This window comes from Elephantulus edwardii, unplaced genomic scaffold, assembly GCF_000299155.1.
Source record: "Elephantulus edwardii isolate Elephantulus edwardi_28Jun2011 unplaced genomic scaffold, EleEdw1.0 scaffold00227, whole genome shotgun sequence".
Lineage (NCBI taxonomy): Eukaryota > Metazoa > Chordata > Mammalia > Macroscelidea > Macroscelididae > Elephantulus > Elephantulus edwardii.
In genome coordinates, this window is record NW_006399977.1 from 3,926,946 (window position 1) to 3,943,451 (window position 16,506).

General features: G+C 36.9%; 1 protein-coding gene across 1 annotated transcript in view; it reads right to left on the reverse strand.

Moving 5' to 3' along the window:
• COL24A1 (collagen, type XXIV, alpha 1) overlaps window positions 1-16,506 on the reverse strand; it is a 548,498-nt gene that overhangs the window by 418,872 nt on the left and 113,120 nt on the right. Inside the window, exon 8 of the mRNA XM_006898370.1 lies at window positions 9,013-9,057. Coding sequence (XP_006898432.1) covers window positions 9,013-9,057 — 45 coding nt within the window. The remainder of the gene's footprint in view (window positions 1-9,012; window positions 9,058-16,506) is intronic.

The following is a 16,506-nucleotide window of genomic DNA, read 5'->3' on the forward strand; positions in this document are numbered from 1 at the left end:
GGAAAATCTGTTGTCAGAGACCTCTCCAAAGTACTGTAAAGCAATAATGTCAGTCTGGAGACTAAGGTTTACCTGATCCAGGCCATATTCTTGCTATGCATCAGAAAGCTGAACAATGATGATGGATGATCGAAGGAGAATTAATGCTTTTAAGCTGTGATTCTGGAGGAGTATTGACTATACCATTGACTGGTAGGAGAACAAACAGTTTCTCCCTAGAGAGGGTAAAACCAGGCTGCTCCTTAGAGGCAAAGATTCTGAAGTTTTGTCTGATATGCTTTGGACATGTTTCAAGGAGGGACCAGTCCTTGGAGAGGGATGTCATGTTTGGGAGGGTGGAGGGACAGTGCAAGAGAGAGAGACCTTCGATGAGATGGATTGATTCAGTGATGAACGATATTATTAAATAATTCTCACATTCTTTTGAATCACTGTTTTTGAGAATGGAAACAAATATGGAACTTTTCCAGCATGTTGACCAGGTAACTATCTTCAGTATTTGTTGACAGAGGCTGATGAACACATTAAGCTTTGGATTCTATTCCTAAAACACCACAATTGGTATTTCATCCATTCCCCGGGCCTTATTTTTTTATCAGTGTTTTCAGTACATCTTGGAATTCTTCCTTTAGTACTATTGGTTCTTGATTATGCACTACTTCCTAAAACGGTTCAATGTCATCAATGATTTTTGGTGCCATGATACTGTACATTCCTTCTTTTTTTTTTATGCTTCCTACACCACTAAATCTTTTACCCATAGAAATAGTATTGCAACTCCTGGCTTGACTTTGTTTTTCGTTTCTTTCAGTCTGAGAAATGTTGAGCATTCTTCCACTTCTTGTGCCAACATGAAAAATTTACTGAGCATTTATATTGCATTATAAATGCCAAGCGTTTTGTGATGTGTGTGTATGTAAGTATGCACATGTGTTTATGTGTTGTATAAACATGTTATTGTTACATGGCTTTAAGTTGGACAAAACTCATAGCTGACCTTCTAGTTGGCCTTCCGAAGCTGTAAATGACATGGGAGGAGACTGTCCAACATTCTCCATTGGAGCAGGTGGTTTAGTCAGAACACCTACATTTGGGTTGACAGTGCAATTCCTTATTCACTAGACCTGCAGTTGTTGTTATGTGCCTTCAAGTTGAGTACAACTCATAGCAACCCTATGAAACAGATCTGAATCTTCCCTATCCTATGCCACTCGAAACTTCTCTGACATACTTGAACCTATTGCTCCAGTCACTGTGTCATTCCACTTTGCTGAGGGTCTTACTCTCTTTCATGGACCTTCCACCTTTCCTAGCATGTTGTCCCTTCCTAGGGAATAACTTGTTCTAGCAAATGCCTGAAGTATGTGAGATGAAGCCTCACTATTCTTGCTTCTGAAAAGCAGTCTAGATAATCTTTCCAGAGATAAATCAAATTGTTCTTTTGGTGGCCCATGGGATATTCAGTTATCTCCAACACTACAACTCAAAGGCATCAATTCTTCTTCTGCTATCCGTTTTCACTTTTTAGCTCTCATAAGCATAGCAGTGATTGAAATGACTATGATCTGAATTAGGCGCACCTTAGATATTGTTGCACCACAGGACTTCAAAGAGGTCTCTGACAGCAGCCTTTCCCCATTTAATACATTTTTTATTTCTTTTTGATTTCTTGTTTTGCTAGTGCCGAGGATGTTCATTGTGACTCCAAGTAAGATGAAATGGCTGAAAATATCAATCTTTTCCTCATCTATTATGATGCTTATTGGCCTAGTGGTAAGGATTTTTGTCTTCTTGATGCTGAGATGCAATACATATTGAAGTCTGTAATCTTTGCTCTTCTGCAGCAAGTATTTCAAGTCCTCCTCACTTTCAGCAAGCAAGATTGTACCATCTGCATAACACAAGTTGTTGATGAGTCATCTTCCAACATTGATGACACATTTCTTTGGAGCTCAGCTTCTTGAATGATTTGCTCAACATACATGTTGAACACATATGAAAAAAAAGATACAGCTCTGATGCATATCTTATGTTATTTTAAACCATGCAGTATTCTCTTGATCTGTTTTGTATGAGAATGATTAAATGTTCTGTAATTGTTATTCTTCTCAATATTAACACTAGTTTGTTATGATTCACACAGTCAAATGTCTCAATAAGACAAAAATAACTATTCTGCTGGTATTCTCTAATATCTTGCAAGACTGATTTGATTTCAGTAATTATATCCTTGGTACCATGGTCTCCTCCAATTCAAACCTAAAATTCTTACAGTTCTTAGCTGTTTCAGGGTGATCTTCAGCAATATTTTGCTTACACACAATCTTTATTATATTGTTTGAAATTTTCCACATTCTGTTTGATTAGCTTTCTTTGGAATGGGAATAAATATGAACCTCTTCTAGTCAATTAGTCAAGTAACTGTCTTCCAAATGTTCTGGCACAGCCTGGTGGGCGTGTCTAAGACATCTATTTGTTAAAACATGTAAATTGGTATCCAACAGAGTGTGGAAATTATAGAACAATATAGTTGATTTCACATGCAAGCAAGATTCTGCTGAAGATTATCCAAAAATGACTGGAACAGCATGTCAGCAGTGCCAGAAGTCCAGGCTGGGTTTTGAAGGGGTTGTGGAACTAGCGATATTGTAGCTAATGTTAGATGGATCTTGGCTGAAAGCAGGGAGTACCAGAGGAATGTCTATCTGTGTTTCATTGATTATGCAAAGACATTTGACTGTGTGGATCATAACAAACTGTGGCTGACTCTGAGAAAAATGGGAATGCCATAACACTTGATCGTGCTAATGTGAAACTTATACTTGAACCAAGAGGCAGTCATCAGAACAGAGCAAGGAAAACACTGCATGGTTCAAAATTGAGAAGGGCGTACGCCAGGGATGTGTCCTGTCTCCATACCTCTTCAACGTGTATGCAGAACAGATCATCCGGGAGGCTGGGCTCTATGAGGAGCAATGTGGAATCAGGACTGGTAGAAGATCTATCAACAATCTGCTTTATGCAGATGACACAACCCTGCCTGCTAAAACTGAAGAGGACCTAAAGCACTTGCTGCTGAGGGTCAAGGACTGCAGTCTTCAATATGTATTGAGGTTCAATGTCAAGAAGACAAAGATTCTCACCACTGGACCAATTGGCAGCATCAGGATGGATGGTGAAGAGATTTAGGTTGTTAACAGCTTTAGTCTGCTTGGCTCCACAATCAACACTCTTGGCACCAGTAGCCAGGAAATTAAAAGACGTATTGCAATGGGAAAGTCTGCTTTTAGGGACCTCTTTAAAGTACTCAAGAGCAATGGTGTGTCTCTGGAGTCTAAGGTGCGTCTGGTACAGGCCATGGTCTTTGCAATCTCTTGTTATTTGTCAGAGAGCTGGACAATGACCAGGGGTGATAGAAGGAGAATTGATGCTTTTGAGCTTTGGTGTTGGAAAAGAGTGTTAAGGGTACCATCCTGGAGAGGGTTAAATTTGGCTGCTCCTTGGAGGCAAGGATTCTGAGACTTCGTCTGACATACTTTGGTCATGTTGTAAGAAGAGACCAGTCCTTGGAGAAGGACATCATGCTTGGGAGGGTGGAGGGCAGGCGCAGGAGGGGAAGACCCTCTAGGAGATGGATTGATTCAGCGACTCAGACAATCAGTATGAGTGTGTCAGAGACAATGAGATTGGCACAGGACAGAGTAGAGTTTAGAGCTGTTGTACATAGGGTCGCTATGAGTCATAAGTGATTCAATGACATGTAACAACAACAACAACATAGATTTGTGGGGTCTTTGCCAGTGCCTTCATTGAAGCTTGAACTTTTTCTTCATTATCATTGGCTTTTGATTATATACTACTTTCTAAAATATTTCAATGTTGCTCAATTCTTTGGAGTATAGTCTTACTGTGTATTCCTTCTATCTTTGTTTGATTTTGTCCATAACATTTCTCAGTATTGCACTCAACACGAATATGTTTTTTAGTTTTCTTAGCTTGAGAAATTATAATTGAGTTGTTCCATTTCTATTCAATAATTCCAGCTCCCTATGTAAATATACTTATATATAGGGAGCCCTGATGGTTATGTGATAAGGAGTTATGCCGCCAGCCCATAGGCTTGCAATTCAAATCCATCAGCTGCTCTTTGGGAGAAAGATAGACAATCTCCTTTCATGAAATTAAACGGTCTCTGAACACCAGCCAGAGGTTCAACTATGACTTAGTTATGACTCAACAGTATATGGACATATTCCCTATTCTATTTTCAAAGATAGGTTATACAATTTGTCTAAGGCCTCACATAAGTAAAAAGACAATGCATACATATATGACAATTTAGCATACAAATAAGAAGTTACTTTCTGAGGATTATAAAAGAAGAAAATTCTTTTTACTTGTGAGAAATTATTATATTATGAATTTTATAAACCATATTGTATACTAAATATTGTTTTATTAAGATCACACATATATTTCATTCTTATAATAACATCATATGCAGGTATTTTTCAAATATTTTATATGTGTTATTTACTTAATGGGCTCAACAATTCTATAAGGTACATACCATTGTCCCTAATTTATAAATTTTTAAAATGAGAGAGACGATTTGCTGGGTTTAGCTAACAATTAGCTGTGGATGGGAAGGCACTTGTTTGTAATCAACAGGACCTGGTGGAGGGCCTTGGTATTTAAAGGTCGGTTGGGCCCTATGTCTCCAGTTTAGAGGCTGATGTGTGACATGGTTGGATTCTGGAAGGTTAGAGGTTTTGTGCTGGTTGAGGGTCAAGTGTGGACTGTTTAGCTGGGTTTTTTTTTTTGTGGGTTTTTTTAATTTCATTTACAATTGTGTGTGAGCTGACAGGATTTGCTGGATTGAGCTAACAATGAGCTGTGGGCAGGGAAGTGCCACTTGTTTAGATTCAACAGGACCTGGTGGAGGGTCTTGATATTTAAAAGTTGGCTAGTGTTAATTGTATCTGGGACTAACATTCATCTAGGTGGTACAGCACTGCTCTGTAAATTTTTTTGTACCAAGGTAACTTGGGGTTGCTGTGATGCTGAACACTGTGCCACTGGTGTGCCAAATGTAATAATGGTTACCCATGGTGGACAGTGGTTAGTGGAGATCCCAGATTAAGACAGGCTTGGAAGCAGGAGTGGATCGACTTCCTAAACAACATGCTTCTGGAAACTCTATGAATTTAGAGAAGTGAAGACAGTTAGGTCTTTGTTCATAGGGTTACTATGAGTCATGTTTGACTTGATGACACTTAACAACAACAACAACACGTGCACAAATAAATGTTTAAGTAGCTTAATAAATCAAATGCCAGAATTCCTATCAGTAAATTTTACTCCAAAGGCCACTGTTCAGGGTTGCAGTTTATTGTGCAAACGACTTTGAAAAACACTTTATTGCTTGTGGAGAGACAGGACTGAGGTGTCCCTGGGGTTATAGATGCCCCACCTGGAAACCGTTGTCTTTGTGGCTGTTGAGCCATCCCAGGGGCCAAACAGGACAAGAGTTGGAAACAACTTAAGTGCCCATTAACAAACAAATGGATAGAGAAGCTGTGGTAGATTCACAATTACAATTCACACAAATACACTCCATTGAAAAACAAGGAACTCATGAAATATTATTCAAAATGGGTGATCATGGAGGACATTATGCTGAGTGATATATCTCAGTCACAAAAGGACAAATGCTGCATAATACCACTGTTGTAAAACAGGAATGACATCAGGATTTGGGGTGGGGGGAGACTGAGAAAGATGGGATAAATTATGTATACTGCACTAAGTGTGATGAGAGAGAGACCTGTTTAAAAGGTATATATGATTAGGTATTATTATCATGACATGAATCCAGAACGAAGGCTGAATAGTTGAGTGGACTTAAGGGGAGGGATTGTATAAAATGACATAATTTTTCTTTTACTTTTCAAAAAGAAGAAGGAACTGGGGGGGAGAGGTAGGCAGGTAGAAAAGTACAACAATGAATGAATGGAAATTAAAAAAATCTCTAAATTTTCATTAAAATGAATAACAATAATAGCAAAAAAAGAGTTGTTGTAGCTGTTGTTAAGTATCATTGAGTTGAACATGACTCACAGCTATCCTATGAACAAAAGACCTGAGCCCTGTTGTATAACCATCTTTGTTTCTCTAAATTCATAGTTTCCAGAGACATGTTGTTTAGGAAGTGGATACCACTTCTGCTTCCAAGTCTGTCTTAATCTGGGAGCTCTACCAAACACTGTCCATCATGAGTAACCATTATAGCATTTGACACACCAGTGGCCCAGTGTTAAGTAACACAGCAACCCTATGTTACCTCAGTACAGCAAACTGACAGACTAGTGCTGGGCCATTTAAAAGAATGGTTATATGGTGAGCTCTGGTGGCCTAGTGGCAAGAAACTGCACTGCAATACCAGAGGTACGCAGTTCAAATCCACCAGATGCTCTGCTGAAGAAGGAGGAACAATCACCTCCTGTACCAGTACCAGTCAGATCCTATTTGACGGTACACACATTAAAAAAAAAATGGTTATCCCAAACACAATTAACACCAGGCCTGAGTTCTTCAGACGTTTAAATACAAAAGCCCACCCACCAGGTCCTATGAATGAAAAAAAAAATCAAATAGTCCACATTTCATCCTCAACCAAAACAACAGAACCAACCTTCTAGAATTCAACCATTTCACACATGAGCCTCCAAAATGGAGATTTCGTTGGGGCCCAAACAACTTTTAAATGCAAGGCCCACACATCAGGTCCTGATTGACTCTACACAAGGTCAACCCCACAGCTCATTATTAGTTAAATCCAGCAAATCTTATCAGCTCACACATGATTCTGAAAGAAAAAAACAAAAACCAAACAGTCCACAATAGACTCTCAAGACCCTCAATCCTCAACTGATACAAGAGAGCCCACCATCCGGAATAAGAGTAGTACTAAAAAAAAAAATCTTCAACACTGCTATAGAATTAATTCTGAATCATAGTGGTGACTCTCCATCAGGTTTCCAAGGCTAGAAATTGTTCCAGGCGGTCAAAAATCAAAGTCACAGTTATCTCTGTAAAGTCAGAAACAGCTTGCCTTTGCGTTGATAGAATATTTCCTTATTCACTAGGCCAACAGAGAGACTGCCTATTTTTTCCTGCAGAGCAATTCAAGCTGCTTAGCCTTTGGTTGACTTATTGTTGTTATGTGCCATCAATTAAGAACCAGCTCATAGCTGACCCTCCAGTGGATTTTCAGAGGCTATAAATCATATGGGAGGAGATTTGCCATCTTTCTCCTACTTAGTAGTCGGTGGATTTGAACTGCCTGTCCTTGGATTGGCAGCACAACTCCTTATATGCCACATTAGCTTGACAAATGTTTCTTGACAACTTTATAGGGATTTACTTTCAAAAAGTTAACATCTCCCAAGGGGAAAAAAATAATTACACTCTATTTAAATTTCCCAGTGTTTTTACAGTTAAAAATGCAGAATTATTTTTGTTTTTCCTCAAACCTTTAATAGATTCGACATTTCTTTTTTTTAAAGAAAAACAAAAGCAAGAACTAACTCCAAAATCTATTTCTAACCTTTATAATTGAATTTTGCTCTCTTCTAAAAACTATGCAGAATACAGCATGTATTCTGGTAATACTAGGTTACAAAGCAATTATAAGAAAAGTCAATATTGACAAATAGTCATTTTTTTTACTATCTTATGAATATAAAAGTTCTTATTGGGATCCACATATTTGTTTCTAAACACTGTTAAAGGAAGGGGGTATGTATGTGTGCTCTTCTGTGTGAGAGAGAATATTTCCTCAGGGAATAATGTTTTTCCATTCTTCTCATTTTCTTCCTAAAATTGTCAAATGATTTCCTGTATTTGCTTGATCTTCAGAAAACTGGGATTGTACATGTTATAAATGCATATATATTACTTTGATTGCCATGATCAATAATTAGTTATCTTGAAAAAATTATATTAAGGAACAAGCAAAGTATACTGGACCACTTAACGTGAAAGAGAGAATTGGCTTTTTTGTTCATATCTTTTCTCAGGGATTCTCAACCATACTTCTTTTTAGAATGTTCTTTAAAGGTTTCTGCAGCTCTCTGCTCAATCTTCAATAATGTTCTCTGTCTCACAAGTCAGTTTTTAATGTTTTCCTACTGTCATCAATTTATTCATATTGACCTTTTTAATTTTTATTGTATTATTTTTACGTGTACTGTCAAATCAGATCTGACTGGTACAGGAGGAGATTGCCCCCTCCTTCTCCAGCAGAGCATCTGGTGGATTTGAACCGTGTACTTCTGGGATTGCAGTGCAGCGTCTTGCCACTAGGCCACCAGAGCTCCCTCTCATATTGACCTTTTACATAATGTATTGAGGACAAGAGAGATGATTTTATTTTTTTCTATGACATAATGATAAATTAAGCACTTCTTGAGAAAGAAGTAATAACATTACTAAACTATCTAAGTTCCCAAACTATTTATTTGTGTATATGTGCACTAGGGACAACAGTATATATGCCATTCTAATTTGGATTTACTTGCATTTCCTCATACTAAGATATGGGAAATAATAATGAAAAGAAAAAGACTTTAGTAAACCTATAATAGTTATGAACAAAGAAAAATTGGTTGTGCAAAATTTGTACAAAAATAATTTGTCTATGTGTGTTTGTCTATACATGAATATATGCATTTTCTGAGGAAAGGGTACATAGCATTTATGTTTTTCCAAGGGTCTTTGGAACTATAGAATATTTATCTAGGGCTTGAAAGTGATAAACGAAATACAGCAGATAATCCGTAGACAAGCAATTAAAAGGCTGCCTTGCCCTTTAAATTAAAAGAAAATCATTGAAAAGAAAAATGGAACAGTTAATTGGGAGAGAAAGAATCTGTCATTGAAGTTCCTTATTATGTGTTTCCTTTAATTAAAAATATATACCTCACAGAGGAAGTATATGGAAAAACTTACTTGTTCACCTCTCATGCCTGGGAGCCCTGGATAACCTTTGAAACCCTGGAAAGGAAAAGATGAAGATATGCCGTGAACTATATACTCATAAAAGCAAAATAAAAGCTGAATTCTGAATTACCTTTTATGGCAACTTTTGATTTTCTTATCAATACAAATTAATTCTTATTAAATTATATATTGTTGTTGTTGTGTGCCATAGAGTCGAAAGTGCATGTCTTTGGGATTGCAGCACAGCTTCTTGCCACTTTGCCACCTAACATTTTATTCTGTAAGGAGTTGCATTACACTGCTAAAGGTCTAGATTCTATGGTGATTTGAATTCACCAGCAGTTCCTCAAGAGAAAGATGAACAGTCTGCTCCTGTATAATTTATTCTCAAGAAAGGGTCAGCTATGAACTCGTTGTGATATGATGGACATGAGGGGTTTGGGGTTTTTTTTGTTTTTTTTTGTTTTTTTGTTTGTTTGTTTGTTTGTTTTTTAGTTTTATTGCCTAGTGGCGAGAAACTGCACAGCAATTCTTATGGCACTTGGTTCGAATCCACCAGTTGTTCCACAGGAGAAGGATGGACAATCTCCTCTTCTTTGATTAACTGTCTCTGAAAACCCACTGGAGGATCATCTATAGGTGGGTTCTAATTTGGTGGTACACAACAACAACATTAATAACTCATGTTTAGTGTTTTAGAATGACTGTCATTATCAACAAAACATAATAGCTTCTTATTAAACAACAAAGAAAGTATTTTTTTTTAAATAAAAGGCTGATAGCTAGCAATGGATTAGTTAAACTTGCTGAAGTTTTAAAACTATAGTTCTAATTCTCTGGTAAAAATCATCAAGCACCAAAGAATGCCTTAAAAATACAGAGAAACACCTTCAACCATTTGGCCAAAATGATGAGATAAATTTGTTGCTAAACTAAGAAACTCGAATGAAATGGCCATAGATGATTAACACATAATCCCCTGTTAAAAATTCTTATGAAAAATCATGAATCATGAGAACATAACTTCTTGTGAACAGGAAAATATATTTTTTTAAATCCCAAGAAAAGTGATTTTATGATTTTAAAAAATATTCAACAGAAGAATTATCCAAGATAGCTGGAGAACTTGAAGATATTTAAATTTAACAGGAGTAAATAAAGCATAAATATCTCCATTCTACACACGTACCTTCTCGGCTGTAATTGAAGGGTTTTTTGTTTTTGTTTTTTTTTTTTTAAATATTAAATAGAAAAATGACCCCCAAAAGCTACAGAATGATGACATTGATGTTTTAAGTGAATACAGCACAAATTTCTCCATTCTACCTACATCTCTTTCAAGTTCAAATTTGCTATGCCAACCTTTATTTAAACCCTCCTGAAAATGACTAACATTTCAAAAAAGAAAATTGTTGCTTTGAAAGATGTTACAATGATAGTTAAAAAGAAAGCTTCATGTTCTATCTTGAAGTGATAAGACATAATCAATACGCATACAAGGAAGACCTGATAATATGAATATTATTCAAATATATTCACCAAAAACTAAAGCCAAAGAAGAGGAAACTCAAGACTTTTTTACCAGAGATGTGTTTATTTGGCTCCTAGAATGCAAAAGTTGGAAACATTGAAGATGGAACCATAGAAAGCACAGAATTGGTGACAGAATGATGGTGGAAATAGAATGGCTAACTATGTACATTTAATTACTTATTCATCGCAAATACCTTTACTAGAAAAGAAAAACTTACCTCATGGACCTCATTTGACCTCATTTGATGGACCACGTAAAAGTCAGACTTTTTTTTTAAGAATCTGTTTAAGAAGCTCAGTATCAGATGTCAAAACCAAGCCAACTGCTGACTATAGAATAAATAGAGTTCAAATTAAAGAAAAAAAATAAAACAAGTCAACTTAGAAACAAAATATGATCTTGAATCTATCCCATCTGAATTTAAAAATGCTCTTAAGAATACATTTAAAATATTGAACTACAATGATCAAACACCAGATGAGTTGTGAGATGATATCAAATATCATATCCATGAAGAGAGTCTCATTTGAAGGCAGAGAAGAATGAAAAAATCCAAAATGGATGTCAGAAGAGTCTTTGAAAGTTACACTAAAGCATCAAGAAGCCAAAACAAAGGGAAGAGATGCTGCAGTGAGAGCTGTACACAAGATTTCAAAGGTCAACTAAAGAAGATGAAGCAAAGTTATAATAAAATGTGCAGTGAGCTGGAATTCAAAAATAAAAAAGGAAGAACTCACTCAGCATTGCTTTAGCTGAGAGAACTGCAAAACAAATTTAACCCTTGAATTCCAATACTGAGATACAATATTGGTATCATCAAAATATTGAATGATCCAGGAAATATCAAAAGAATACAGAGAGAATACACAGAGTCAATAAACCAAAGGAATTGGCCAACATGGAAATATTTAAGGAAGTATCATATGATGAAGAGTCAATAGTAATGAAGAAAGAACTTAAAGATGCACTGAAGGCATGGCATGAAATAAGGCCCCAGGAATCCATGGGATACTAAGTGACCTGTTTCAAACAATGGATGCAACCCTGGACAAGGTTCACCAGTATATCCTAGGAAATTTCGAGGACAGCTGCTTAGGTGCCTCACTGGAAGAGATCCACATTTCTTCCCATTGCCAAGAAAGTTGATCCAACAAAATATGAAATTAATTAATACCATTATTATCACATGCAAGCAAAATACTACTGAACTTCAGTAAGAACTGGCAAGAACAGTACATAGGCAGAGAACTACCAGAAGTTCTGGCCAGATTTAGAGGTAGGGATATCATTTCTGATGTCAGTTAGATCCTGGCTGAAGGCAAAAGAATGCCTGAACAATTTCTATTTGTGCTTTACTGACTATGCAAAGACATTTGACTATATGGATCATAACAAATTATGGTTAACACAGAAGAATGGGAATCTCAGAATATTTAACTGTGCTCAAGAGAAACCTATCTCTAGATGAAGGATATGCTATACAAACAGCAGGAAAACATTACATGGTTTAAAACTGAGAAAGGTGTGCATCAGGTTTGTATCTTTTCTCCATACAGACTTAATCTGTATGCTGGGTAAATTATTCGAGATCCTCTCCTCTAGGAAGACTATGACATCAGGATCAGAGAAAAAGTCACTAATAACCTAGACTATGCAGATGACACAACTTTGCTTGCTAAAAGTTAGGATTTGAAATGCTAGCTACATAAGATCAAAGAATGCAGTCTTTCTTTTTTTTTTAGAATGCAGTCTTTAATACACTGTTTAATATGGATTGCATCTCAACACCTAGAAAATAAAATTTCTCACCACTGGACTGATAGGCAACATCATGGCCAACAAAGAATTGAGATTGTCAATGACTTCATCTTACTTGGATCCACCAACAATATACTTGGTAGCAGTAATCAGGATATTGCATTGGGAAAGTCTGTAGTCAAGGACTTCTATAAATAGTAAGCAGCAATGATGCAAGTTTGAGGATTAAGGTACACCTCATTTAAACTATGGTCTTTTAAATCACTTGCTATGAGTCAGAGAACTAGATAATGAAAAAGGATGACAGAAAAAGAAGATGAAGAAGAAGTGTCTTTGAATTGTGGTGCAGGAGAAGAGTATGAAACATATCATGGACTGTCAAGAGAACTAACAAGTCTGTCCTGGAGAAGGAGAAATAAAGCTGCTTCTTGGAGGCAAGGATTTTGAAGCTCCATCTCACATACTTTGGACATGTACCAAGGAGGGACCAGTCTTTGGAGAAGGATATCATGCTTGGAAGGATCAAGGACAAAGCAGGAAAGAAAGACCCAAGATGAGATGGACTGACACAATAACTGGTATAATGAGGGTAGATATGTCAGAGACAATGAGATTGGCTCAGATTAGAGCAGGGTTCAGAGTTGTTGTGCATAGAATTGCTGTGAGTCATAGTCAATTCAACAGCACATAACAACAACAACAACAAATCTTGGACCAGGTAACTTGTGGTGTCAGGGTTTATTTTGGCTGAAATATTTATTGTATTAGGAGAGAAGATAAGGGTGGTATATAAGAATCACTCTTGATAATGTGTGATAATGTTGATAATTGTGTGTACAGTTGAGTTGGAACCAACTCATAGCTGACCCTGTGTCAAGTTTTCAGAGGCAGCAAGCACATTGGAGGAGACTGTCCATTCTTCACCTAAAGTAGCTGATGGAATCTCAAAACAAGTGACTTTGAGATTGCAGCACAGACTCTTGCCACTAGGCTAACATAAGCTAATGAGACCTCAATGCTAGCACTCTCTTTTTTGGAATGCCCACATTCTAGCTGCACTGCACCTGATTGACTACAGTGCTCACCAGTCTCTGTAAAATTGGCGTGAATACCTATAGTTATGTGAGTCATTCTCTTGATGGATATGAGTCTTGGGGAGACCTTCCAGAGTACCAATGAACTCAAGAGACTCAGAACAGTGAGTGAACTGAACAAAGGAGGGACTCCTGATGTTGGAAATCATGGAGTTATACAGTAGTATATCAAGCATGTGGGACACTGTTGATTTTACACTCTTTATAACAGGTCTGCTACTAATCTAAGTCAGATTATGAACACATGGATTTATCAGCAAATTTTACCAAAAAGAGCTATCACCAATTCTATATAAGTATTTCAGAAAACAGAAAAAAAGATGGAGTACTCTGACACATTCTATAAAATAAACACAACCCTGATATAGTAGTGAAATAAAGACTCCATCAAAATAGAAAACTATAGACAAATATGCACAAAACCTTAATAAAATCCTGGCTGATAGAATACAACAGTGTGTGTATGTGTGTGTGTGTGTGTGTGTGTGTGTGTATAAATAAAATCATAACCAAGTGAGATTCATAACAAGTATGCAAGGATAGTTCAATAGAAGGAAAACAATTACTGTCATTCATTAACAAAGCAAAGAACAAGCAATGTATGAGCTTATCAATTGATATATAAAAGGTGTTTAAAAAAATCCCAAAGCACTTGACAAAATATAGAGGGAAATTTCCTTACACAGGGAATATATACATTTTGAGATATATATATATAAATCTCAAAAGCTAACATTGTTCTTGTTGAAGAGAGATTAAAAATAATCACTATTAGAGAATGGGAACTAGGCAAGGATGCTCACTTCTATTCAGTATTGCACTGGAAATATTACCAAGGGTTATAAGGCAAAAGAAAGACATAAGAGGTATCAAAATTGGCAAGGAGGAGGTAAAACAATCTCTGTACATAGATGATACTATAGTAAATGTAGAAAATTCTAAAGATTCAGCAAGAAAACTATTGCACATAGTTGATCAATTCCGCAAAGTAGAAGGCTTCAAGATCAACATTCAAGATCAGCTTGATTTTTCTACAGTAACAAAGTGAACATATAAAAGGAAATAAGAAAAACAATACCAATTAAAACAGCTAACCACAAGTTGAAGTACTGATGAATAAATATAATTAGAGACATAAAAGAACTAAGAAAAGGAAATTACAAAAACATTACTGGAAGAAACCAAAAGAGACCAAGAATAATGAAAGAATATATCATCTGCATGAATAGAAAAACTGAGTATCATGAAAATGACAATTCTACCAAAAAACAATCTACAAGATCAATGTAATCCCAATACAAATTCAATTTTTAGCAAGATGAAAAAGGTATTTCTAATTTTGTCTGAAATGGAAAGAGAACAGAAATAACCTGCAAAAGGAAAAGCAGGTAAGAGGCATCACATTTCCTGATCAAATATCCTATTACAGAACCATAATAATCAAGATAGCATGGAACTGGTACAGCAACACTTGGAAAGAATTCATCTACCTATGGTCACCTGTTTTTTGATAACAAGACAAAATTAGTTAAGTGGGAAGAGACAATCTCTTTAACAGATATTGCTGGCAAAATTAGAAAACCATCTGCAGAAAAGAAAAAAAGGACAATAATACCATACACAAAAAACAACTCAAAGTAGATCAGAGACCTAAGAGTAAAACCAAAGACTAAAAATTTCATCAGAGAAAAGCTAGGAACAACTTTAGAAGCCCTAACCTACAGCATGAATAGACTTCCAAGTATAACCTACAACAGACAGGGTAAAATATATGAACGAGACTTTCTAAAAATCAAATCCCTATAATGAGAAAAAAATCTTCTCAAATAGAGTAAAAGGAATATTCACAAATTGGGAAAAATATTTGGCAATGATATATCTGATAAGAGCTTCCTATCTAAAATTTATAAAAGCTCAATCACTTAAAAAAGAAAAAGGCAAACAAACCAATCACATAATGAGCATAAGATATGAATAGATGTTGTTGTTGTTGTTATGTGCCATTGAGTTGGTTGTGACTCATAGCAACCCTATGTACAACAACCCTAAACTCTGCTCTGTCCTGTGCCAATCGGATCGTCTCCGATACACCCATCCCTATTACCCCAGTCACTGAATCAATCCACCTTATAGGGGGCCTTCCCCTTCTGCGCTGTCCCTCCACCCTACCAAGCATGATGTCCCTCTCCAAGGACCTGTCTCTCCTTGCAACATATCTAAAGTATGTTAGACGAAGCCTTAGAATCCTTGCCTCCAAGGAGCAGCCCAGTTTGACCCCCTCCAGGATGAATCTGTTTGTCTTCCTAGCAGTCCATGGTACCCTCAATACTCTTCTCCAGCACCACAACTCAAAGGCATCAATTCTCCTTCTAACCTCCTTAGTCATTGTCCAACTCTCTGATGCATAACAAGTGATTGCAAAGACCATGGCCTGTATCAGACGCACCTAGTCTCCAAAGAGACACCATTGCTCTTCAGTACTTTGGAGAGGTCCCTAACAGCTGACTTTCCCATGGCAATACGTCTTCTAATTTCCTGGCTACTGGTGCCGAGAGTGTTGACTGTAGAGCCAAGCAAACTAAAGCTGTGAACAATCTCAATCTCTTCACCATCCATCCTGATGCTGCTAATTGGTCCAGTGGTTAGAATCTTTGTCTTCTTGACATTGAGCCTCAATCCATATTGGAGGCTGCAGTCCTTGACCCTCTGCAGAAAGCACTTCAGGTCCTCCTCAGTTTCAACAAGCAGGGATGTATCATCTGCATATCGCAGATTGTTGATAGATCGTCCACCAATCTTGACCCCACATTTCTCCTCATAGAGCCCAGCCTCCCGGATAATCTGTTCTGTATACAGGTTGAAAAGGTATGGAGATAGGACACATTCCTGCCTTACGCCCTCCCAATTTTGAACCATGCAGTGTTTCCTTGCTCTGTTCTGACTACTGCCTGTTGGTCCCAATAGAGGTTTCTCATTAGCACAATCAAGTGTTCTGGTATTCCCATTCTTCTCAGAGTCAACCATAGTTTGTTATGATCTACACAGTCAAAAGCCTTTGCATAGTCAATGAAACACAGATAGACATTCTTCTGGTACTCCCTACTTTCAGCTACGATC